Source organism: Aspergillus nidulans, chromosome II, assembly GCF_000011425.1.
Source record: "Aspergillus nidulans FGSC A4 chromosome II".
NCBI classification, from domain to species: domain Eukaryota; kingdom Fungi; phylum Ascomycota; class Eurotiomycetes; order Eurotiales; family Aspergillaceae; genus Aspergillus; species Aspergillus nidulans.
Genome location: NC_066258.1, coordinates 1,929,662 through 1,953,783, shown reverse-complemented (window position 1 = coordinate 1,953,783; position 24,122 = coordinate 1,929,662). Strand labels below are relative to the sequence as shown.

General features: G+C 47.8%; 8 protein-coding genes across 8 annotated transcripts, besides 3 other annotated features; 5 read left to right on the top strand and 3 right to left on the bottom strand.

The window, feature by feature from the left end:
* Nucleotides 1–24,122: part of a sequence feature (contig 1.67 618..254221(-1)) that runs on past both edges of the window.
* On the top strand, nucleotides 930–1,669 carry ANIA_10507 (Hsp20/alpha crystallin family protein). Its single transcript, XM_050611316.1, has one exon. The coding sequence runs from the start codon at nucleotides 1,019–1,021 to the stop codon at nucleotides 1,562–1,564; it is 546 nt and encodes a 181-aa protein (XP_050467355.1). The 5' UTR covers nucleotides 930–1,018; the 3' UTR covers nucleotides 1,565–1,669.
* On the top strand, nucleotides 2,320–4,608 carry ANIA_10506 (putative heat shock trehalose synthase; the record flags this gene model as incomplete). The annotated part of the gene is made up of 6 exons (XM_050611315.1): nucleotides 2,320–2,355; nucleotides 2,413–2,822; nucleotides 2,882–3,157; nucleotides 3,232–3,696; nucleotides 3,756–3,865; nucleotides 3,929–4,608. 6 exons carry the CDS (start codon nucleotides 2,320–2,322, stop codon nucleotides 4,606–4,608), a joined length of 1,977 nt encoding a protein of 658 aa, XP_050467354.1.
* Nucleotides 7,056–7,104: a sequence feature (Short protein (ANIA_11429, CBF74643.1) was converted to a misc_feature.).
* Nucleotides 7,256–7,281: a sequence feature (Short protein (ANIA_11429, CBF74643.1) was converted to a misc_feature.).
* ANIA_04129 (uncharacterized protein) lies at nucleotides 8,157–10,216 on the bottom strand (the record flags this gene model as incomplete). Its single annotated transcript, XM_656641.1, has 6 exons — nucleotides 8,157–8,181; nucleotides 8,231–8,960; nucleotides 9,019–9,135; nucleotides 9,183–9,196; nucleotides 9,248–9,338; nucleotides 9,394–10,216. 6 exons carry the CDS (start codon nucleotides 10,214–10,216, stop codon nucleotides 8,157–8,159), a joined length of 1,800 nt encoding a protein of 599 aa, XP_661733.1.
* Nucleotides 11,321–11,770, bottom strand: ANIA_04130 (uncharacterized protein; the record flags this gene model as incomplete). The annotated part of the gene is made up of 2 exons (XM_656642.1): nucleotides 11,321–11,627; nucleotides 11,727–11,770. The coding sequence occupies 2 exons, from the start codon at nucleotides 11,768–11,770 to the stop codon at nucleotides 11,321–11,323; spliced, it is 351 nt and encodes a 116-aa protein (XP_661734.1).
* Nucleotides 13,323–16,334, top strand: ANIA_04131 (uncharacterized protein; the record flags this gene model as incomplete). The annotated part of the gene is made up of 11 exons (XM_656643.1): nucleotides 13,323–13,341; nucleotides 13,429–13,655; nucleotides 13,732–13,905; nucleotides 13,946–14,382; nucleotides 14,467–14,515; nucleotides 14,568–14,934; nucleotides 15,016–15,117; nucleotides 15,210–15,634; nucleotides 15,916–15,930; nucleotides 16,009–16,088; nucleotides 16,133–16,334. 11 exons carry the CDS (start codon nucleotides 13,323–13,325, stop codon nucleotides 16,332–16,334), a joined length of 2,097 nt encoding a protein of 698 aa, XP_661735.1.
* ANIA_11430 (uncharacterized protein) lies at nucleotides 16,951–17,267 on the bottom strand (the record flags this gene model as incomplete). The annotated part of the gene is made up of 2 exons (XM_050611314.1): nucleotides 16,951–17,014; nucleotides 17,119–17,267. 2 exons carry the CDS (start codon nucleotides 17,265–17,267, stop codon nucleotides 16,951–16,953), a joined length of 213 nt encoding a protein of 70 aa, XP_050467353.1.
* On the top strand, nucleotides 19,792–20,894 carry ANIA_04132 (uncharacterized protein; the record flags this gene model as incomplete). Its single annotated transcript, XM_656644.1, has 2 exons — nucleotides 19,792–20,139; nucleotides 20,211–20,894. 2 exons carry the CDS (start codon nucleotides 19,792–19,794, stop codon nucleotides 20,892–20,894), a joined length of 1,032 nt encoding a protein of 343 aa, XP_661736.1.
* Nucleotides 22,608–23,971, top strand: ANIA_04133 (putative zinc knuckle transcription factor (CnjB); the record flags this gene model as incomplete). The annotated part of the gene is made up of 6 exons (XM_656645.1): nucleotides 22,608–22,712; nucleotides 23,045–23,200; nucleotides 23,259–23,381; nucleotides 23,434–23,532; nucleotides 23,590–23,797; nucleotides 23,844–23,971. 6 exons carry the CDS (start codon nucleotides 22,608–22,610, stop codon nucleotides 23,969–23,971), a joined length of 819 nt encoding a protein of 272 aa, XP_661737.1.

Sequence of the window (24,122 nt, the reverse complement as noted above, 5' to 3'; positions counted from 1 at the left end):
CTTTTAACACAGTTATCTATCATGTCGTGCGTGTGCCTTGACACTCATTGAAGATAAAGCTTCAAGGAGCTATATTAGACAACTTATGACACTTGAAAGGGCTACTAAAAAGAACTTACAGTTAATTCAATCCAGTTACAAAGATACACCAGCACATCACCAAGCACACCACCAAAAAAATCATGAAGCAGATAATGCTTCGAAGCATTAATCAGCCGGGTGGATACCGGCCGGCCGAACCGGCCGGCCGACAAGTTTGTACAACCTATAATCGTATTCATAGCCGTATTGCGTCTTCAAGTGTTGTGACAAGGTATATGGGAACGTGCCCTGGACACGAGTAATCGATAATGCGATACCATGGGTGAGCGAGCCATGAATTCAACTAGCATGATTTGCGTATGGTAAGATGTCCTCACCTTAGGAAGAAAGGATATTATCGGTGCTCAATAGATACTACGTCACGGTTAGGGTCATACTCACATCTCAGCAGCCTATCATCTGTAAGGACAGCCCGGTCAGCAAAAACGTGGTGTCACTGGTACACTAAGAATCTCCAAGCTAAACCGTGACGATAACATGCTATTGGACATTTTGTCGGTAAAGATGTATCTGGCCGGCGTGAATTTTCGGCATACAGTGCAAGGTTAGAAACGAGTATGTAATCACCAGTTCTGGAACATTGTCTGGAACATTGTAGAAAAGCGGTTCATTATTGCGGGACTCTCCCAGCCAGCTTCCCCGCGCTACGATTGATCAAGACCAGGAAAAGACGTTGATGTTATTCCTAGTAACTGCGTATATCAATATGTGGTGGCGTGTCCCAGCTGCACTGACCTTGTATCTTAACGTAATTGACTGCTTATGATATATCGCCACCGGTTGCATGACACCTCGTCTCTCTAGCTACTGGACCTTCAAAATATCATCTCAACCTTGTTCATCCCAGGACCAGATATTATGTCGACTGATATAATGATAATTTCCGTCTAATTTGCAGCAAAGAAGCGTCAAACAGATGCTGAAACTCGCTCGATCAAGAGTACCTGCACGTATTCTCTATCCCGGGTATCACCACACCCATATTACTCAATCGCCATTTTCTCAGTACCGCACAATGTCCTCCTTAATGCACCGACGCCCAGGAGGGGGCCTGTTCTCCCTCATGCGAGCGCTAGACGATTTCGACTCCTCCCTGGCCAACCGGTCCTTCGACAATCAGTTCACAGCCTACGCACCACGCTTCGATTTACGTGAAACAAAGGACAGCTACCATCTGGACGGCGAGCTTCCTGGAGTGGAAAAGAAAGACCTTGAAATCGAGTTCCCTGATCGAAACACTCTGAACATCAAGGGCCACAGTGAGTCTTCGTCTTCTAAAGAAGGTAACGAGGGCACTTGGTGGTATGTCGAGCGTTCGACGGGAGATTTCCGACGCTCGTTCAACTTTCCTACTCCGGTTGATTGCGACCATGTTGATGCAAGTCTGAAGAATGGCGTTCTCTCCATTAAGATTCCGAAGTCTGAGGGGGCTCCTACTGGAAAGCGCATCGATATCAAGTAGCTGTTTGGAGTGGGCTAGTCACGACGATTTACAAGTATTCCATATATCCTTTATGTATTGATGTCTCAGATCAACAGTTTGCACAGAATGCCCCAGTGTCCAATATACTTAATATGACATGAATGTTAAAACTGGAGTGTATTTGTAGTTGACAGACTACACGTCCTTTCTAGTTTAAAACGCAATATGTTGTAGCTGCACCAGAATTGCTCTTTTAAGAAGCTAATCATTACCGTGGCCCCCTAGACTCTTGAGGCGTAGACGTCCAGAATTTATAGGCGAGTAAGATCACGAGTACGACTCTTCATGCAGATTCACAAATGAGGGCACAAGAAAGCTTTTATCCAAAAAAGGAAGCCGCCTTACCCATGGGCCGTGGATACCAGACCACCCCTAGCCCACGGGATATCCCCAGGTAAGATCCAATGCGTCAAGCCCTTTAGTGGCATGATTAGTTTGCCCTGGAATTCTTCGTTGCTGACCTATCTCAAAGGTATATAGTATACTGTAGGAGCTCCCTTAACCAATAACCAAGGTAGAAGTTCGTTCCCATGATGTAACTCGCAGTGATCACAAGGTGGGGAGATGCCTCAACCCTGAGAACTTACTTTGATATGTGACTTGGGAAATTGATCAAAAAACAAATAAAACCGGCCATATGGAACACTATATAGATTACTGACAAAAGCTTTCAGAGATTGACGTGCTGAATAAGTCGGTTGCCATTTGACACCAACGATTGATGCTTTTGCGAAATGGACTTAAAGTCCTGGACTGACCCACCATCACATGTGTGGTGTCCTATAATCCCTTCATATCAGAGATCCCCTGTTGTCTGACGATGATAGGTTGTATACGCCGGAATCTCTGAGCTGGTAGTGGAAGGATCATGTGCCCGGCTCGCGCTCGTCGTGCGGAATGGGTCTGATATCGTCAGCTTCTTCCAGTACGAGCTTCCCCTCTTGCCCTCACACGATCCGTCAGACGCAGTTCCGGACCTTGTTTTGCGCAAACTATTTGAGCACCGAAGCTTGTATGATGAGAAGTTTGCGGCAGTTGCGTTTCCGCGGTCCCTAGCGGATCAATGCCCGTCCCTTAGCTTACAGCTTTGGAAAGAGCTCGATGCGATCCCGTATGTGGTTGCACGAAAACCGCACCAGAGAACGCAGGATGATCAAGGCGAGTTGGCGACATTTGCCGGGTGGGAGGAAAAACAAATTGACGAGAAGGCGGATTCGATTGCGAGGAAGTGTCTTAGGTCTGCATTCTCCATTTCGCAGGTCATTCATATATCCAGCCAGTTCTGATCAGATTTAGATCCTTCGGGATCGGCCATGTGCCGCCCATCCAGCTCGATCTGCATGGAATGGTTGCAGTTGATATGAACTTTAGAGCGCCATTGGTAAGCGCGGCTGAATACGAAAAGACGGTCGAGAGCCGCACATGGTCTCTAGTGCAGCATTATGCTAGTGATCTGCGAAAGAGACAAGTAAGAGTCGCCTTCTTCAGTGCGACTGCTTATGGAAGGCCGGATGTCTATACCCGGCATGCCCTCATCCGACTATCGCAATGCTTGGGCGTCGATGTTCGATGGTGGGCCATCCAACCCTATATACGTTTATACGGCTCCAAGTACTGTATTTGCTTACTTACTAATTACTGGGTAGGTATGTTCCTCGCCCGCGTCCGCAGCTGCTGTATACCATCCGAAGGGTGCAGAGGATTCTGCACTGCGTTGAAAACCCAACCCAGCCCCTTACCGCGGACGAAGAACTCCGCATCCTAGAATGGGTTTACAAGACCGCCCAACGGTACTGGCTCAGCAAGGACGGCCCGCTACTCCCTGCTTTGGATGGAGGTGCAGATGTCGTGGTGATCTGTGATGCAATTCTGTCCTCACTGGCACTTATCGCGAAGCAGTCTGACCCCCGGCGTCCAGTAATCTTTGAGAATCGGCTACATATTCACCACGGCATAGGCAGCGACCGCCGGCAGCCGGAAAATCAGACATTTGACTTCCTCCGTGAGAGGCTGAGAGATGTCGACCTGCTCGTTTCCCAGGAACCTAAGGCCTGCGCGCCTCGCCTCATGCCCTTCAAGCGGGTGGGATACATGCCTGTTGCGATTGATCAGTAGGCATTCTTAGTTAAGGAGCTATTTTGGGTTCTTGGAAGACTGATTTGTTCTGTAGGCTTGATGGGTTGCATAAACCCTTGCATGACTGGGATATTTCCTTTTACGGCCGTGAACTGAATGCAATCTGCCGGAGCGCAGGAAAGCCTGTGCTCGACTATCCTCGCAGTAGGGCTGCCCCCCGTTGCGCCTCTCAGGCACCGTAAACTGCCTAGAAAAGCCGTTGACTAGCTCCAGGGCGCTACTTCCTCCATCTAACACAGCTCATCCCAAACGAAGGCACCATCCGTCTTTTAGACGGTTACCAAGCCTTCTTCCACCAACGCCAGGCCGCAGGCAACACTTCAGATACTTTGATTCCCCAGCTACTCCTTTGCCACTGCGTCTCTGCAGCCAATCCAGAAACTGCTCCGGTTCACGCGAGCCTCCTAAGCCATATAAAATCCCAGATGCCAGACCTCGCCCACCACATCTCTCTAGTTCAGCTCCGGCCGCCAGATCAATTATGGAACTCACTTGTGTCCGAGGCGGTAGCAGTAGTGCAACTCTGCGATTACGAGGGAATCCCGGAGATGCTTCTGGGTGCTGTTCACATGGGTAAATATTTAATCGTCAGCAGGGAGTTCAGAGACTACCCATTTCTGCGAAACTGGGATCGGACCCTATTCCTGGACGATGATGAAGTTCAGGGCATATCGCAATACCTATTAGATCTCGGAACAGACTCGTATATCAAAAGCGAAAGACAGACCAAAAGGCTCAGTAAACAGGTGCTTGGGGACAGGGCGACGACGGTCGGCAATGCTTTGAACTGGTTCTTCCTGGCTTCGAAGTTGTCAAAAAGGGAGGTTGTTGAGCCGTCTGGAGAGGACATTTTTGCTCTGGCTGAGCAAGAAACTCGGGCTATTTAGTTGAACCCTTCACGTGCTAGCTGTACTCTGTCCTTATAGGTCAGGTACCGTGCACGTTTGGCTTTGCATGTCCAAGGCTCGCACATACGTACTAGCATGTCTTAGGTCTCACTGTCTACACCGTAACAGGATCTACATCTGGCGTTACGGGAACATTTCACTACTAAGCACAGTGCTGAAAAAGTTATACATGTCTTGTGACAGCCGTATATACAAGGTACCGTCATCAATCGTGCTTTGAGCGAGACTAGGGCCAGTACCAGGCCATGATATCAGCTGGTGTCATTGAAGGACTAATCCGATAAGCTATCATTGGAGTCCACAGGTCTCGTTGATCTTGTCTAAAATAATTAACTTGAATGAGTGCTGTTGATACCATTACATGACTGATTGCACATTAGGTGAGGAATGATTAGCTGATGACCTATTACATAATCGACACAGGGAGCATAGATAATAACCTGAAGCTGTCCATCAGGGCAAATTGCAATACCATGAGACATGATATATGATATAATAGTGTCATATGAAGATCCAGTCATGGTCACTGCTTTCGCCGTAGCTGTTGATGATATCCGCCACCTCCGCAAAGGAAAGCTCGTCCATTGTCTCCTGCCATAGTAGTTTGGTGATTGTTTCCCCTTCGGGACTTTATACGAAGGGAGCCATTCTAGTATCAAGTCAGCACTGCGCTCTACGTAAAGCCTCCGTGTGAGTAACAGGGTACGTACGGAACAATCCCGCCATCTTCTATATACTGCCCATGCGACAATTCCCAATGATTAACCACGGAATCAGTTAGAGATCTCGCGCCGACATATGGCGTTCTTGCAAGGAAATATTGCATGATACTAGCAAGGTACCCAAGAAAGCAGCCCTTGAATTCCCGGTCAAGACCAGACCTGCACAGGCCAGGATTGCAGCAGTTGATGACTACGGCAGAAGCGAGAACATGACTCGCCAGTTCTTTCAAGAAGAGTTAGCCAAGAAGCTTGGAAGTCGCATAGCGATCGTTGAAGATGAAGTTCTCGCGCTTGTTGAGGCGGGCAGGAGAGGGGTCGAGTCCCTTTCGTTGAACTTCGCCCATGAGGGAGTGTCGGAGTTGACGAAGCAGAGGCGGCCTGGGTGGACGGAGGAATTCTCAGACTGCAGAATTGGAGCGAGGAGGATGAGCAGGAGGAAGTTGCCGAGATGGTTGTCCTGGATGGTCTCCTCATGGCCAGTCTGAGGGTCGAGTTCAAAGGTTCGTTTGAGGAAGCCGGCGTTGTTGATGACGAAGTCGAGCCGGTCGAGATCTTAGCATATTCGACGAACGCGAGGATTGAGTCGTAACTTGAGAGATCTAGCTTTGTGACTTCGATTTGGCATTTTGCTGTTGGCGTGAGCATCCGATACAACTTATTGTTCACAACTAAGATAGTGTAATCATGGTTGGCAAGCCATAGTGTCCGTGCAACAACGCAGTCAAAGATCAAAGTAAACAAAAGATAAATGTTGATTATGGTAGGTGGCCGCACTGAGCGTGCTCGGCGTGGGACAAGAACAGGAGCAAAAAGCCATCGAAGAAGGCGAGCACGCCGGCCGACGTCCGCAGCTAAGGGAAAGGCCGCTTTTCTGCATTTAGAGTCCGGTACAGCAACAATGCGAGTCATAGAGTAGTGTACACGCCAATCAATCCCTGCAGTCACAGATCCAGTCAGAAGGTGTTATTTTCTTCGTCGAAACCTTAGACCCAGAACAAAACCCCGTAACGGGTCATAGGGCTAAGGGTATCACGTGCCACTTTAACGATTGCCCTCTGGCTTTTGGCGACCTTGCTAAGCTGTCTTGTCAGCTAGAAGAGACGCTGTAGAGCCACGACCAGGAAGAGCGCTGAAGGGAGGATACAGAAGACGGCCTCCTCGAAAGCAGGTGTGAAGTCGAAAGTGCCCGTGCTAGCAACGACAGCAAACCGAGCCTCAGGCAGCATTTATAGTCTCCAAAAAAAAACTAGGAGAACCACCTGGCGATCCCGTTAGGCTTTAGTAAACCACCTTAGGTTTGTGGATAAGATGGGGAAGGTGACTATAATTATGTTAGCGGAAACGTAAGGCTGAGTTATGCGATGTGACTAAATCTTGCGCAAAATCACGCGTTACTGGTTTATATATGCATTTCAAAGTTGCTTGTAACCTGCCCTTGTCGTCATGTATTCAAGCTACGGAGGTATTTTAACATCTAAGGGCTGGGATCACTTGGCTTTCCGCTTGTACCTTTAGAAAAATGTTTTAAGGCTTATATAGGACTGGGACCGGCAAACCATTCTGCACTAGTCAGATCTTGTCCTTGCACCTTATGGAAGATATTCAACTTCCTAGTACATATATGGAGCAGATGCAGGCTGTTTGGCATGGTTTCCATCCGTATTCCATATTCACACAAAAGAAATCACCCGCAGCTAAATCAACATGTATCTGCTTCCCATCCAATTCTACATTAGCAAAAGCACGCGACTCTGTAAGCGTGACAGTGGCACTCACTGTTATTTGCATGGGATCAAGCAGATGTTTGCCGGCCGCAGGTTGACCAAGTCGTTCATTCCAAGCTTCCTGCCTGCTCGTGCCTTCTTTTTCAGACGTAGAGTTGGTTTTCTCTCAGGTGTTTACAGGGGATTTCAAATATGGGCCTAGGTAATAATACTATGCGGACTTCAAATGCTGTTTCGAGTAGTTCTATGATTTTTGAACGCCTCTAGGTTGCAATAAATGCAAGTTGCAGCTTGTTGTATGCAGTTGACGGCAAATAAAATCTTCGATCTACTGGGAACTCACTCCGAATGGTATGATGAATCATTTCAACTTCTAGCCTTCAGGTGTGCTGGTGTCTTCGCTCGATATGAGGTTTTAGGGTAGATGTTCGGACGGGCACCTGCGTTCCTCAGGCAGCACTTCTTATCGCGGGGAAATGCCCGCGATGCCAAAAACTCCCTTTCCTGAGGACTATTTTTGGAATTTGTTCTAAGAATTTTATGTTTCGAGGTCAATAATAGTCACATGGCATTCTGGTACTGCGATACGTATCCTTAGTGAGGGTCTCCTTGGGTCAGCCTGACGCACTAGACAAGGGAAAGTCTCAATGACTCCAGCAAGGGAGGAGTATTTCGTGATTGCTGAGGCTTCTAGACCCTTACTATTGGCTATCTGATGCTTTTCTAAACTAGTCAAAGTCGTTTCCTTTTTATCTAGAAATTCCTTCGGGCAATAGAAAAATCCTGAGCTCACCGAATGCCTATATCTATGGACCAGCCATTCAGCATTTTGAGATCACGATCTAACTACAGATCTGAAGCTAGATTCTAGTCTTATTCAGGGTTATAATCATACCCTGTGTGATAGAGGATACCATGGAGGCTTTTGAGACTTCGATTCAATCGAAAGATTCGTGTAACCACGAAATATTAGTCGATAATTCTATAATTCTCGAATCAGAGAATATAGGTACTGTCCATGCCCCACGTTTCCATTTTCATAATCCAAAAGCCAAGTGCCTGACTCCACGAAAGGGGTACATCAAGTAGCAAAGCGGAAATCGAGGCTGTAAAAAAGTTAGTTAACTATTTCCAGGACAGTCAATAGCAACCTACCGCTTGTTGCCCTCGTCGGTCGTAGCCTGTCGGTAATGATGCTGCTCTTCGGGGCTCATGGAATCCCATTTCTTAGCTTTCTGGATATTGCGCCATCGATAGTACAGGTAGGTGCCTGGGTACTGGACCAAACACATCCAGATGCAAATGACAAGCAGTCCCTTGTTCGCCTTGAAGTATCGAGGCGAGTCGCTTGATTGATAGATATTTGCGCCAATCATTCCACTGACTTGCACCCACATGTTGTACAGAGAAGCTGAGACTGTTCTGTTCTGCACAGAGCCCGCATTCCTGCTTGTCCAGGCAACTTGGATGGGGTGGGTGTAGGGAAAAGACAATAAGACCGTGGCGATGGCAAAGTATACCCATGGGCCTATCGGGTCCGGGAGCGCGATCAAGGCCACAAAGCAGGGCAGCAACCAGGCGTCTTCTGCCATCGATACGAAGCTTCGATTGTTGATCAGTTCACTGAGTGCAGTGATCAAGAGCATTGTAATACTCGATCCGATGATATAGGGAATTGAGAGCAGGTTGGTCTGAATGACGTTGAAGCCCAGTTCGCGCAACGAGAGGGTCAGGTATTGATTGACGGGGTACTTAGGAATACCAAATAGTAGCCCCAGAGCGTATAAAGGCCACATATCGTAGTCTTTGATACACTCCCAAATTTGGCGAACGGAGAGGCCCTGGCGGTTGAACATGCCTCCCTTCTGGGGGTCGTCGCGAATCACTGAGGCAAATGTCAGTCACTTTCTATCAATCATGTTCATAAACCTGAGCAGCTTTACCTGAGTTGACAATTATCTTCTCCTCCTTCTCAGTGAAATAGCCCTTTGGATTCCATTTGCTCTTCGTCTTCGCTGGGCACTGGGGCATGAGGAAAAACGAGGCAACGCCGACAGAAACTACCTGAAATTAGCGAGTGTGCCATACCAGCGCAAATTTTGCTTACAAGTAAAAGCCCCCCTGCTGATTTGTTAATAATTTCATCAATACTTGAGAGCAACAGTAACTTACTGGATCAGGAACAACCATCGCCAGCCGGCGTAGCCCAGAATACCGCGCATGGCCAAAAGACCAACAGATGCGAATCCGACGCCAATATCGACTGGTGGCGTCAGCAAGAATACGCCCAGATCCACAAACCAGATAAAAAAGCGTACCTAATTGAGAAGACATCCAGTACCAGGCCAGCCGGACGGGAAGTGCGCTGCTAGTGTAGAAATAACTGAGGTAGAGAATAGTGTCAGGGATGAACCCGCCCTGAAATGTTGCAATGAGGTAACGAGTGGCAAGGAACGATGCCCGTCCATTGAGAAAGAATTGCAGGCCCGAGATTATGCTGAAGATGCAGATCTGGATAGGTATCCAGATATCGGGGCCAATTCGCTTCGAGATGATCTGTGATGGAAGCTCCGCAACGAGAAAGCCCACCCGGGAAATAGTTTGGCCCGTGTTGTAATCACTATGTGAGAGACCCAGATCATCGAGCATGTTGTCTGAGACCGCATTGGAGATGTTATTGCGGTCAATGTTGAGCGCTGCAAACATCACGCAAACCCAGACCATGATCTTCAAGTCGACCTTGCGGCGCACGGCCCTCTCCTCACGACATGTCCATCGAAAGCTGGGATCAAAGGCTTTCCAATTCTCCCACTTGGGATGGATATACAGACTCTTGTATTCTTCAATATTCTCAGAGTCCCAAATGCTCGGTTGGGTAGCGATCGCATCAAGGTCGTACTCCGGCTTCTTGTCTTTGCGGATCCGAAGGAAGCGCAGGATTGCATCACCAAGAACTGACTCCATCCGTTGGCTCTGCTGGCTTGCCAATGCCGGAGCCATAGGGGGAGGCGCTGTGGCGCCGCTGGGTACCCGCGCCATGTCCTCACTGGCACCCTTGGACCTCAGGCTCTCAATGTCAGAGCCCGAGGGCGTCGAGCCATTGACGGGCGTGGTGCACACGGTGGGCTGCTTAGCAGACATCTTGCTTAGTTGTCGGCAGCAGAGACACGCGTTTAATGGGGCTAAAACAAGGATGGCTTACTGCTACTTATATTGCAAGAATGACCGACTCAGTCCAGGTTGGTTTAGCTTCATGGTAACAACCTGGATATCAAAGGCGAACCCGGCCCCTCCGTGATACCAAGCTAATTCTTAGCGTCGCCTCTAAGATTTTGACCTACCGTTCACTCGTAAATATCTGAATGTGCAGCTCTACTGAATCTTCGCTAAGACAACGCAGTTCCTTAGAAGTCAGGTTTTGTGGTTTTGCTCGAGGGCTCGAGAGCGTTCCGAACCCCAATACTTGGTCCACTGCAGCATTATTCCAGAATGTAATGTGCCGAGGACATGTCTGATAACCAAGACGACATACGGCGGGTGTCTTGCGTCAGTCTGCCGTGGACTGATGAATTGATTCATAATTGTCTGCGTGAATGTCGTGCTCTGTGCTAGCGTGGTGGTTTCGACCCTACCCCACACATAATTGGGCCGGCCATTCTTGGTATGCTGTCGAGACTCGTGTTGAAGGGTTCTGATAGAGCTTTGACTTCATCTAACGGCATAAGGCTTTTGTCATGGCCATAAATTCGTCATGTTGGTCAAGTATGTCGACTTGTGTGGGGGTCAATTGAACGTGAGATACGTTCTGAGCGAAGCTGAATACGACCATGCCTATTCCCTGAATCTGATATAGTGGGTCATTTCAAGTCTAGCAGACACCTTATAGGTCTGGTCATGGCGGGGTCCATCTCGGCCCGCCATTCTTCGGAAAGACTCCGCTTGACTGAAGTACGGGAAAGCTTCGGGATGTCCCTGGTTTAGTAATAAAGCAAAGCTTGAATAACTTATAAGCAGATAAACTGAGTTAGAAAGTATACGCAGTCTCAGACACCCGGTACTCAGCGGTTTTGTAAATATACATAAATACAACCGTAAAGTTTTTTTTTGTTTTTTTTTTTTTTTTTTTTTTTTTTTTTTTTTTTTTTTTTTTTTTTTTTTTTCAATTTAATGCTTGCTTGAGAAGCATCTTGGGGAGGCGTGGTCTTTTGCCTCCTGTTACTCCTACATTCTTAGCAAAAAGAAAAATCAAGCGAGGCCGGCCCCAATATTCTTGTCGCCTGATGGAGGCAGAGATGTGGAGAACTGTGTTGCAAGCTCGTGTGCCAAGAAATGGTCAAAAGCAGTGATACATTTGTACGGCTGAAGCATGGGGCGATATACACAATCCGTATAACGGAAGCAGTGAAACACTGCTTTAGACAGGTAGGGAAGGAGCAAAGCGTACTGCATTCCTTGCATCTTGTGCGTGCGATTGCGGACGCACATGCAAGTCATTTGTATGAGGTCCCGACTCATCAGCGACATGACTGGCCCGTATAGCCCACAGACGCCTCTAATGTATGATATAATGATGCCCCGACTGAGCTCCTTGTCCTTTCGAAGAAAATGTTGTGGGGCTGTACTAAATACTTGCAGAATCTGGACCGCTTACACTGTTCCTGCCTGGGATTGCAGCAGGCATGGCTTGCCAGGCATATTGGTCACAGTGATTTGGAGAATTCTTATGCATAGAGTGCAATAAGTACTGTTTTCATATTTGCAGTGGCCCTTATGGGGTATTCCTGTCTTCTAGCGAACACCGCCGAGAGCTTGTCCAAGGCATTTCCTTGCGCCGGTTGAGGACTGGGTGTAAATTAACTAGTATACTACAAATAACAAAACCATAATACTACATTCTACATCTGGAGAGAAAGAATTAAATATGTAGGCTATTTTGCATATATAGCTGCCCCGGGCCAAGCCAGGCGTACATATCTAGCCAGGTTCTAACAGCAAGCGTCAGCAGAAGCCTTAGGCACCCCGCCATAAGAAATACTATTATAGCAGAACCATCAGCTAGTCTTGTTAAGCCGCTATGCAAAAGTCGTGGGTTGCTAGGACTTGATGAGAATCCAGCAGGTTCTAGGCTAGTGTTAGTTAGCCCAAGCAATCGCGCTCTTTGCGATTATTTGGGAGGTTGATGATATTAATTCTACAAGCTCTATTTTCCCAAGACACGAAGAGCAATGTGATAATGCAGATATTTCTAGGCCTTCCTGGTAGGAAGTACATCTTTAACAATTCTTAGCTCTGTACGAGTATAATCAACGCATACATAGCATTGTAGAACTATTACGACTCCGTCCGCTCCTTTGAGCCCGGTTCAGTGCATATTACGCCCGTTAATTATGGAGAGATCAGTGTATATATAGCTAAAAAGGGAATTTGAGCGAGTAAGTGGGGAAGAAAATATCATAGATGAGGCGTTTCATGTTGAGAGCATGCACTAGGTAACGGATTATTGTGAAAGGCAGGGCCAAATCAGAGTTTGATTGACACGCGCTGGATACGTCTGGAATGCGCTTAGAACTGTGATTGGGCGTAGACAAAGGGCAGTTGTTATATATATCCGGCAGGGTCAATTATCTCAGCAAGATATTATGGCTATATTTATATGGGATTTTATACTATTCAGTGAGTTGACGAGATCGGAACATGAACTGTGTGCGTCACTTCTTATCCTTAAACTCGTAGAACAAAAACATCCGACGAACCCGTGCAGGATCGCTGGGTGCCCTGATGTGAGGGGGTATGACGCACGGAGTCCTGAATCACTCCAAATCCTGCGTATACCGGATGATACCTTCTTGTCCGAAAGACATTGGGCACTAGATTCCTCGACCGGTACGGGCAGTTCTCCTTGTACTGCACAGGTCAGGAAATCAGGGTACCCACTGGTACTCAAGTCATTAAAATCGTCGTATGACGGCCACACGCGCAAAGTCATGCTACAGAACTGACGGCACATGGGCTTCTTGGCCGCTGCCTCTGGACTTGGCTGCTTGGCGGAGATTCGCCAAGACATCCCGCTCTCACTGTGGTGACAACGCCACGAGGAAAGACAGTGCCCCTGACAGCGAATATGTTGGGAAATCTGGTTCTCATAAATTTGCGTGACTTCCGCCCATATTATATGCCTTGTGTTCATGTACTTGAGCGAATATCCATTTTACAGTTGCCTTCACTTGCGAGACTGATAGTGCTTGTCATGCCAACGTTGGTTGTGAGTGAGTTGAATGTGGTGATTTCAGTTTTAGGTCAACGAATAATCCATTCATTTCAGACGATACAGGTTAGCTAATACATATGGGCAGGGGCGTTTATTATCCTCTATGCACTAGCCTCTGTGAAGATAAAGAACCACTGGTATCTCGGCGAAGCACGTAGGTCTTCATCAGCCCATTCCAGTCCCACACCTAACTCGGGCGCGACAGTGCCAGCTCTGCTAATAGGAATTGTTCTCGGGCCATACGCTGCTCGTTTCTTGGACGCATCAGAATGGGGTTCTGCAGTATGGGGTCAGCAAGACGCAATTACCTTGGTATGCGGGGCAACTTTGCAAAACTATGGCCTGCTCATTGATGTTGGTACTCTGCTAATAATTCATGAACAAACAGGGTCTCTGCCGCGTAGTGATCGGTGTTCAGTTGGTGATTGTGGGATTCCAGCTCCCAGCCAAGTACCAGATCCACAGGTGGAAGGAGATGCTGATCTGCCTTATGCCGAATATGGCCTTGATGTGGCTCTGCACGTCGGCGTGTATTCTGCTGGCGATTCCACGCTTGAATCTTGTGGGTCTCCTTTCAGTTCCAAACAAACCGATGGGTCCAGTCTCCGGCTGACGTACAGGGCCAGCTAAGCGCCCTGGTCCTAGGGTCGTGCGTCACATCCACCGATCCCATCCTCTCGCAGGCCATCGCAAAAGGTCCGTTTGCAGATCGCTACGTCGCCCGTGATCTGCGTGAAATCATATCCTCGGAAGCTGGCGCAAATGATGGGTTTGGCTTTCCGTTTTTGATGCTCGCAACTTATTTACTGCGGTATACGCAGGGGGATCCTGCCCATAATCCCGATCAGGACGAGATTGAGCACCGTTCTATCTCTCTGTATACCCGGGCGGGCCAGGTAGGTCACCAGGATGGAGGGCTGACCAAGGCGATGGAAATGTGGGTGGTGGAGACGTGGTGCTACTATGTGGTTATGGGCGCGGTGTATGGTGCTGTTGTTGGCTATGCCGGTATGCATGCATTGAGGTTTGCGTTAAGGAGGTTGGTTTCTACCTTAAGGTCTCAAGGAGGCCGAGCCCGCGATTAAGCTAAAGCAAATGCTAACATAATATGTCCTTCCACAAGAAAATGGGTAGATGGGGAGAGTTACCTGTTATTCCCCGCCGCATTAGGTGTACGTTAACCACATACCCTCTCTTAACCCCCCGCCACTCATTATATCCCAGTTGTTTACCATCGGAACCTGCGGCGTAATCGGAACAAACGACCTCCTGGCATGCTTCTCAGCTGGCACAGCACTGAACTGGGACGGAGCCTATCTGTCCGAAACGGAAGCGCGCCACGACGAAGTCAATCCCAGCATCGACGTGCTCCTCAATTTCGCTGGGTTTATGTACATTGGTGCCGTCATCCCATGGGCGGACTTCCACCAGCCAGAGACAACGGGAATTACGTATCCGCGGCTCATTCTGCTGGGTTTCATGGTTCTTTTGTTTCGGCGCATACCCAGCTTGCTTGTCCTGTGGAAGTTGATGCCCAAGGTCTGTACGAGCTGGAAGGAGGCGCTGTTTATGGGGTATTTCGGGCCGATTGGTGAGCGGAGATTCTTTTCACTTCTTGCTATCCTGGAAATACAGTAGGATAACTGACTGGATATGGTACGGTATTATATAGGAATTGGCGGCATCTTCTACGCTGAGCACGCGAGCCACTTATTTCCCGAGGATGGAGAGGGCAGCGCAGTAGAAACGACTCTCATTCGCGCTCTGAAACCAAGTATGCCTGCCTCTCCCAGAACCCACTGTCAAAAGGTACTGACCATTGACCTCGTGACTCAGCAATTTACTTCCTCGTACTCTTTTCCATAGTAATCCATGGTCTTTCCATCCCAGTTCTCAGCATCGCGTACAAAATCCTGAATGTTCCGCACCAAATCGACCCACTAGGCCCAGCCGAAGTGCGCCCGCTCAGCCGCAATGCACACCTCCCTCCAAACAGCACGGTAAATACCAAGCAGCATTCAATACTCATGTACAACCGGTTCTCGAGGAGCAAATTCCCTGGTGCCGGGGTTGGGATGGGGTGGGGGCTGCCGCATTTTCAGAGCGTAGAGGAGAGGGATCGCGAGGAGTCCAAGAAGAGGGGGCTGTGGGGGGATAGCTTTTATCTCACTACGGGATCTGAAGATAGTGAAGGTTCAGGGCATGGCCCAGTTGGCGAGAAGGGTTGGGGGCTCGGTGGGGGCGCGATTGGGGGAAAGAGGTTTGAGATTAGGCCTGCGCATGTTGTTCCGGTATGAGTGTGTTTACCTTTACCATAGATTTCTTTTCTTATTTCTCTAGTTCTTCCTTCCCCCCTCTCCCCCACCATAGACTACTCTATGTATTCTCCTATATTGTAGACTGTTCTGTGGGGCGAGGTTTGGAGTTAGGTCAGGTTATTCGAGCCGGGTTGGTTAGCATATTGGATCACACGCATCCGGTGGCTAGCGATACAGATGCTCGTCCCTCATACCTGCTTTTTTTTCTTTTCTTGTCGTTTTATTTTTGAGCTTATCCTAGACCCTTTGGCTAGAGCGTTGCCTATAGAGTATGTTGGTGGTGTATATACTCATCCATGACTCTCATTCGTGCTAGGGACTCGTGCTGGTTAATCTACTCGGCGCAGGGAATCGCCTTTAAGCAGTTCTTCGAGTTGAATGTGACAAGCGGCAAATCCATGGCCAAAAATATGTTTACTGTATTTCAGTGCGTAGATATAGGATCGTTTGTGGATGACTTGTATGATCAAGAAGCCGTAAAAGCATGTACGAAAACCCCGGGACTAAAGTCAAAGAGCACGATCTCCAGCAAGGCCCCGGTAATACTCCTCCAGCTCGTCACCTCCATCTTGCCACCAACGCGAATGCAACCGCTGGAGAGTCTCAGCTCATTCACTCTTACGCATCGCGAGCTCCTCCGACTGCAACTGACCAGGCGACCCATGCAGCATAAATAGCACGCTGTGCCCAGTACTTATTGTGGGCCTGTCTTCGGTGCCGGATTGATGTCACTTTCCACTAATCCTGCATAGTCCGTGCCGTTGCAATAGCACCGTCTAAATCCTCTCCCTCTCTGGCCGTCCTATCTTGCGGTCCGCGATTGTCAGCGAAGGTAGCCACTCCATAGAGTGCAGGCGCGCAATCCATTCACCAATAATTTCTTCTGCTGGTCTTGTGTCAATTAAGACCCGCCCTTCATTGTTCATATCACTTTGTTCCTCACGAAAGCCGGGTAGCATAGCCTAAGACTTAGGGCGCGTATCACAGTTCTGGCAGTGGTGGAACCCATGCCCGCGCTGGGGATCCGGGCGCGTAATAAAGCACGTCCAGGCCGGAATCATCCAATCCCTCTCGTCTTCCTAGTTGTGATATAATGGGTCGCGCGCGTGATTGTCGTAAGAGATGGTCTGCAGGTTTGACAGGTTCAGATAGGGGAATGGGAGGAACCCATCTAGTAGAATGCCAATTCCTGCATCGCCAATCCGGCGGATGTTGATCTGGGGCATGTGCAATATGAGTGCGATTATTTCTGCTTCGAATCTGGACTGGATCAAGGCGGGGAGGTCAATCTAATGCGCAACCTGTGGTGCGCGGATGACTTCGTTTTCGCGGAGATATTGCATAGAGATGAAACTGTTGTAGAATGTGGTTAGGCTGGTAATGAGGGCGGAGTGGGTAGTGAGAATGTCCTGTATCTGGAACTGAGCGACCTCTGCAGCGGTTGTTTGCTGCTCTACTCATGCCGGCTGAGAGACGACAGGACAATCGCGGTAGTTTTTGGCGGCGCAGATAAAGCCACCTCGAAGACACGAATAGCAGCCTGGGGCCCTCCGCTGCAGAACAGGCCGCGGTGGGTGCAGGCTTCGCAGGAGTTGAGGGAGGACATAGTGTTGAGGTCTAGGGTGAAGCATGACGGCGGGGATGGCTGGGCTTATAATGCTTAGGCTTGATCTTATCTATCATGGCTCACCGAATAAGGAACCTGTCATGCATGAAATAGTTGTCCACATTAAACCCAAACTTGGCAATATATACTTAGCTCCATGTCAAGGCCTGTAAGACGGCAAGCCAATCAGAACATTTAAACAACCATTCTGGCGCTCATATTCAGAATCCTAAGCATAGAGAAGAGAATTATGTACATGGAGAGATCGATTGTGGGAAGTCTTCGCGAAACGGAGCTTAGCTTGATCCGGTAGGCAGTCAAGGATGGCAGAATCATTCATGGTGTACACGATGAGCTCTGTAATCTGTGTTGGCTCATGATCACAGCACATAGAACTGTGACAGCCTGTATCGACTTGAATGAGGTGCACATTACTCAGTTTGCAGCTGATATATGACCAAATGCTTGAAATCTGCATAATTTCATGGATTTGTGCACTGCCGTTGCTATGTTATTACTATATCTCAAGCTAACCCATAATATATAAATAGGAATTTCGGTCGACACGATAGATAAAGTCTAGAAACTATTTAAATTGGCATTGCAGAGGAAGTAATTATAATAATGTTACAACTGATTTCTTTTTATTTTTGTTATTGAATAATCCAGGAGGAGATATCAGCTAATATGGGTTAGCTGACTTATTATCCACATATGGTTTAACTTTCTGTATCTCAGACGCCATCCTATAGGTAAAGCCTGTAAGCAGCAGAGAAGGGTCAGGACTGCAAAGCCAGAACCCACTCGAGCATTAAGGGAGAGCTTGATCCTCCTGTCAATATCCTGATATGTTGTGCTCTGCTAATGACTAAGCCCAACCAAGCCAACAATATAACTTGACTAGGTGACTTGACTACCTTCATCAACCTTTCTTCGCCCTCTTGGGTACCCCTATGAGCTTAGCCGTCCCCTTCTCACTGACCCTCACGTCCGCAGAAAGAGTAAAAGAATGGAAGGACCTTTACGCCCATTCACCGATGTATGGGCTCCTTGCTTGATTACTTCAGGAATGAATACTGTACTAAGAATCTCGACAGCCGGCTAGTAGATAATACTCGGACAGGGCAGTTCCGCTGGATGATACGGACATCAACTGTATCTCTGACGAAACCATCGTAGCCCTCCTCGAATCTGCTCCAATCCTTCAAGACCTCGGCCAAACAATAGTGGTGCGCTTGTGAGAGGATATCGTTTAAGGGCGGCGGCAATGTGCTGCCATGTGAGGCAGAAGTGCTTCAATTAGTTGCATGTTAAATATTCGAGTTTCCCGTGTCCATCGGTTTCTCCATTTCATGGACGACATTATATATTTTGGAACCAGTGGATATATTGTAATGGATTATATCGACGGTAAAACGCTTGATAGCGGCTGGAAATATCTCAGTACTGAACAAAAGATGGACATTCCTGGGGCGTAACCATTTCTCCTTTGAAGACTTGATGAGTTGGTTTAACGCGTCTATGTAAGGTCATTCCATCAAGGTAAACGTCTCCCCCTCCATCTTCCCCTCCATCTTCCCCTCCATCTTCCCTACATCTCTTCTATTTGCTATTTTGGACCGCTAAGATTATCCATGTCAACTACGAGGTTTTGGGTTAGGCCAAATCATGTACTCAAACCGTAGGTGGTTACTGCCTAGGCAACCCGCAACAAAACTCGGCTTGACTCGCCATTTCACGAGTCTATAGTAGCAGTATATCATTCAATAATAAATAAATAGATTACTTAGAGGAACTACAAGCAAGAACTTTCTATTAGAGGTGTCCAGGGTAGTATTTGCTAGACAGTGTACAGGGTGGCTATTCCTCGCACAGGAAAACTAAAATAAACAGGGCATCACAAGTGCTTGCATTACAGAATATATATTTCCTGAGCCAGTGAGACCCTGTCAAGCAACAAAAACCTATAGGCCTCCGCTGATCAGATTGTTAGCTGGAGCTCTGTTGAGTGACCAGTCCTTGAATACCTTGGAAGGATATGATTTACCCTGCAAGGAAGTCTTTAGAATCTGCACAACACCACCTTTTCTACCTAGAGACAGTGAACAATTCTCAATTGATCCCGCGACCTTTGAATAATCTGGCTATCTTATATATATCCCTATCACGTGGATATTGGTTAAAAGCGGTATTGGCTGCTGTCCACAATTCAGCCTGTGTTATCCTATCGCCGGCCGGCCTACTGGCCCAAGGCCTATTTCACAGCTCGTTAAACAGCTTTTAGAGCAACACAATAGTCCCGGCGCAGTTTCTCCGGAGGCAAAGACACAAGTTGTTGACTAAAGCATCACAGCAGTAGGCTTTATCTTGACATACTGACTCTTCTGCTTCAATTTCCTGAAAGCACTGCACCGGTGACTTATGCTAACGTGTGTTGCGTCTTAGGAACGACCTCCATCTGTGATCCAGATCTTGCTCAACAGCAGACTTTCTGCTCAGCATCTCCTTGATATTAATTGAAAACATGGTCAAAGCAGAGCTAATACGCCGCACGAACAAGAAGTTAGACAACAGGGTTGCGGACGTTCTTCCCAATATCCAGACGCCGACTGAGTGTACGGCGCAAGTAGAATACAGATTTGCAGCAAAACGTCAACGCAAAGCGGATACCCACAAATTCTCTGACGCGCAGATGCCGGTGAGATGCGCCGCACATCAGGCATCTGAAATCCAGGGCGGAATTTCCGAACTCGGCTACCAGAGAGATTCTCCGGAAAATACTGAGGGTGGGAACTGCAGTCATATTGAGCATTATGGGTCGTGTGGGAATGGATGTGACGGCGACGCTGGAAACACAAAGTTAACAACTAAGGTAGGGCCCGTTGGCAGCCTAATCAGAGTTGGCGTATTTTCCAAGCTTGCGCTGCAACTGACGCTCTTCAGCCTCATAAAAAGGTATCCTGGAACCTTACGGGAAACATCTCAGCACCTCTCCAAAGCTCCGTGGCCCCATTACTTCCGGCCCAACACCTACAATCAGCTGCGGTTCCTGACACATTACCACAGCAAGACCTGTCTACCAGCTCCAAACCACTCAGTGCACTGGAGATGGCAGAAAGCGCAATATTTGTACAAAAAACTAACTTTGTAGCATTGGGCGATACGCCGATCGGCTGCCATGAACAACCCCAGACAGACACTTCCCGTCTTTCGGTGACGTCCAGCGGTAGCCGCAGTCAGGAAGAATTTGTCACTCCCACAGTCTCTGAGAACACCCTGAAAGAACATCATGAACGAATCCAGGAGCTTCCAACAGTTTTTCCAGCTCAGCAAGATGCCGACCTCGGCGAAGGAAAGATCAATGATATGGAGGACCTCGCTAGCACGGACGCGGACCCAAATGCACGAATTCAGGAGCTGGAAGACTGTGTAGTGGCTCAGGCTCTGAAGTTAGTATCCCAGGCCAAGGAAATAAAGAGCCTTGTGGAAACCGTTAACGAGCTCCGTGGGACAATCCAGAGTTCCTCGGGCAAGGGATACAGGCCTTGCAAACGGAGCAAGGAATATACAGATGAGAAGATATTCGAACCTCAGAAGGATGAAAATCGTGACCCGCGGTTGATTTGAGGGATATCGAGGGATAGTTTTGACATGGGTATTCACTTGATTGAACTATCGGAAATCAGATTTGAAATATTAGTGAAGATGCAGTTACTTTATGTCTGGACTGGAACTGGACAAGAAGCATTTGGGTCTGTTTAGACTGGGCTTTAGTGGTATAAGAGAAGTAATGGGTTGAACCATACCCTATCTATCTCACCGTACCTGAAAGCCTTAGGACCTCAATGAGTCTGCAGAAAAGCGCCGAGTTTTTACAACATGTAATACACGTTTGTTTCGGAGCCAGTTTAATCACTGAGGATGACTTTGCTGCACTTGAGCTAGCATTGAATCTATTAAGAAACCAGCAATGTTGTAAGAGAAGGCACATGGCTCATGCTCAAGCTTTTACCATTTGCTGCATTGTTCCGGCATTACCAGCACTTGAAATCGCCACAGTAAACTTGAGCTATTCGTGGTACAACCAACCGTGTTGTGGCGCCATGAATTTCCTCTTGCAGGAAAGTTGGATCCTGCGACAGACTGTGCGGAAAATAAAAACATGTAAATAGTGCCGCGAAATAAAAAGTTTTGACCAGTGCCGGGCTCGATCCGGCGACCTTATCGGTGTTAACGATACGTGATAACCAACTACACCAACCGGCCAATTGTTGATTAACATCTAGATATTTTAATCAATAGGATCAAAAAAAATTCAAGCTATAAAACAACTCCTGACGCAAGATTCAGTTCTCGCAGTGATGAGTTCCGCCAATCCAAATTCTAAGAATTTCATCTAGGCTATGTAAGTCCACGGTTTCCTTATTGTTGAGAGCATCAACTTTGAAGTATCTATCCTACCATCGAGAGAGAAAATCAGGAACTTCAAGTCCGCTACATAACCCTGCGAGTGTTACACCCACAAACGCTCCTTCATTTTCGATTACAAGGGTGGTTTTTCTTTGATATCGGCGCGCCATGAAACGGTAAAGGTGCTCAGAACGGGCGATAGTTTCTGCTAGTTCGAGCAAATAATCTGAGACTTTTTATTGCTTGACGGCACTGACAACGATATCGATGCCTGTATTTGGGAGGTCCACCGTCCACAATGGTTACTTATCTTGAAAACTTCCGAGATCGAAGATCTAACAATCCCTGGTGATGTTTCAAAAGGATGAAGGCTAAGTGCTACTTGAGCGAAGAAGACATATTGGTTAGTATCATAAACGTTCTATTGGAAGCTTTGGGGGGAGGGCTGTGCTGACTGACTGAGAAACTCTGACCCTGCGAAAGAGTGCTGCCAGCATGGTTGATATTTTGGGACTAACTAAGCCCTTCTACTTTCCTTGGAAACTCGTCTTGTAAACGGGCAGCAAGGGAAAAATGACAAACAAATACTTTATCTTTGAAATTGAGCAAATAAAAATCTCGTCAACATACCACCTCTGTTTGGTTTCCAATCCCTCGACCTTTCCTCCTTTCTTCCTCATCTATTACAAATTTCTTCTTTGCTTTCTCCCCACATCGATTCATAATCTGTCTTTTTACAGACCCAAAGGCGAGTATATCATCTCCATATTTCCATAACATAACCTTCTGTCGTCTTTACCAACAGCTCGTCATTACTTGTTTCCTTTCCATGAGCAGCACAAGAGTGTTCCAGCCTACGCACTGCCTCTCTGTCATTTGACTGACGCATTGGCCCGAATAGGACTTGATTTCATTCTTGACTCAGACACGATGCCTTGGCATGCAGGTGACGGCTGGGGAGGTGGTTCCGATGAAAACAGAGAAGACGAAGACAATGCGGAGGTGCTGGCCAATGGGTTCCTGGTGACAATCATGGTAGGTAGTTCCTTACCTGTTATCATCCCTTATACATCCCATGAGTCCTCTGGTATTCATTTCCAAAATCTTTATTCCATAAGGTGGCTGACGATGTGCTCACAGCAGACTTTTATAATGACGAGAACAAGATTCCCGACAATGGCCATGGACACGATAAGACATGCCGCAAGTAGGCAATCCACAAAATACTCCACGAGTCAATCGCTTATTTCATGGTAGCTGCAATAGAGAAGGCCACTTTGCCCGCGAGTGCCTCGAGCCTCGCAAACCTCGGGAGGGTATGGCTTGCTTCAACTGTGGGGAGGAAGGATAAGCAAATCCTATTCTAGTCTGGCTTCCTCCTGAGTCTCTCTAATCACACAAAAGCCGAGTGCCATAAGCCTCGTGTCTTTAAGGGTTCCTGCCGTATCTGCAACCAGGAGGGTCACCCGGCTGCCGAGTGCCCTGATCGGCCTCCTGACGTTTGCAGGACTGTCAACAAGAGGGTAAATTGAAGAATTCTCCCTTGGATTCACATCGCTGACACTATATACAGGTCACAAGACCTCAAACTGCACTGAGAACCGCAAATTCGGTCTCAACCGCATCCCCGACATGCTACCTGAGCGAGCATGGGAACTTCTCAGGAAGGCAAGCTATGATCGAGATTTGGAAGGCTTCCGCGAGGTAAACCCTGTCTTGCTCCTTAAGATACACGGTCGATGCTAACACGAAGCAGGGGCTTAAGATATACTCAAAGGCCGTTCCGAATGCTACATTCGCTGACATCGAAGAAAAGATGCGCGCTGAATCATTCAATATCTACCTCATTGCCATGGTGGGAATCTCACTTATAGACGCCAGAATGAGCACTAACACTTGTGTTTGAATATAGGAAAGGCAGACGTCCGATTGTATCAGCCTTATCAGCCTCCAGGGAAAGTTGAACTGCACCTACATCGTCGGACTCTTCTACAGCCCCAGGCCCCAGAGAGCAAACCTTCGTGAATGCTGGCCTCCATCAGTTGAGGAGAATATTGAGCGCCTTAGAGATGCTAGTCTTCCTTATGAACGACAGATTCCCAAATGTAGCAACTGCGGTGGTAAGTTGCCCGCGTTAGCTAAATGAACAAGGCCTAATATTTCCAGAAATGGGGCACAGCTCTCGCAGTTGCAAGGAGGAACGAGTCGTGATCGAGCGTGTGGAAGTCAATGTGTTAACTGCAGCGAACCCGGACACCGCGCTCATGATTGCAAACAACCTCGTGTGGCACTAGTACAGTAGAGCACCTTAGATTGTATATTATGTCTACTACGTACGTAGTTGCCTTTTCCGCAGTCCACGATTCTACCACTACCGTTAGTCTCGTCTAGGCCGCATATTTCAGCGTTGCACTTCGCAAAATTCAATTGTCACACATCCTAGCC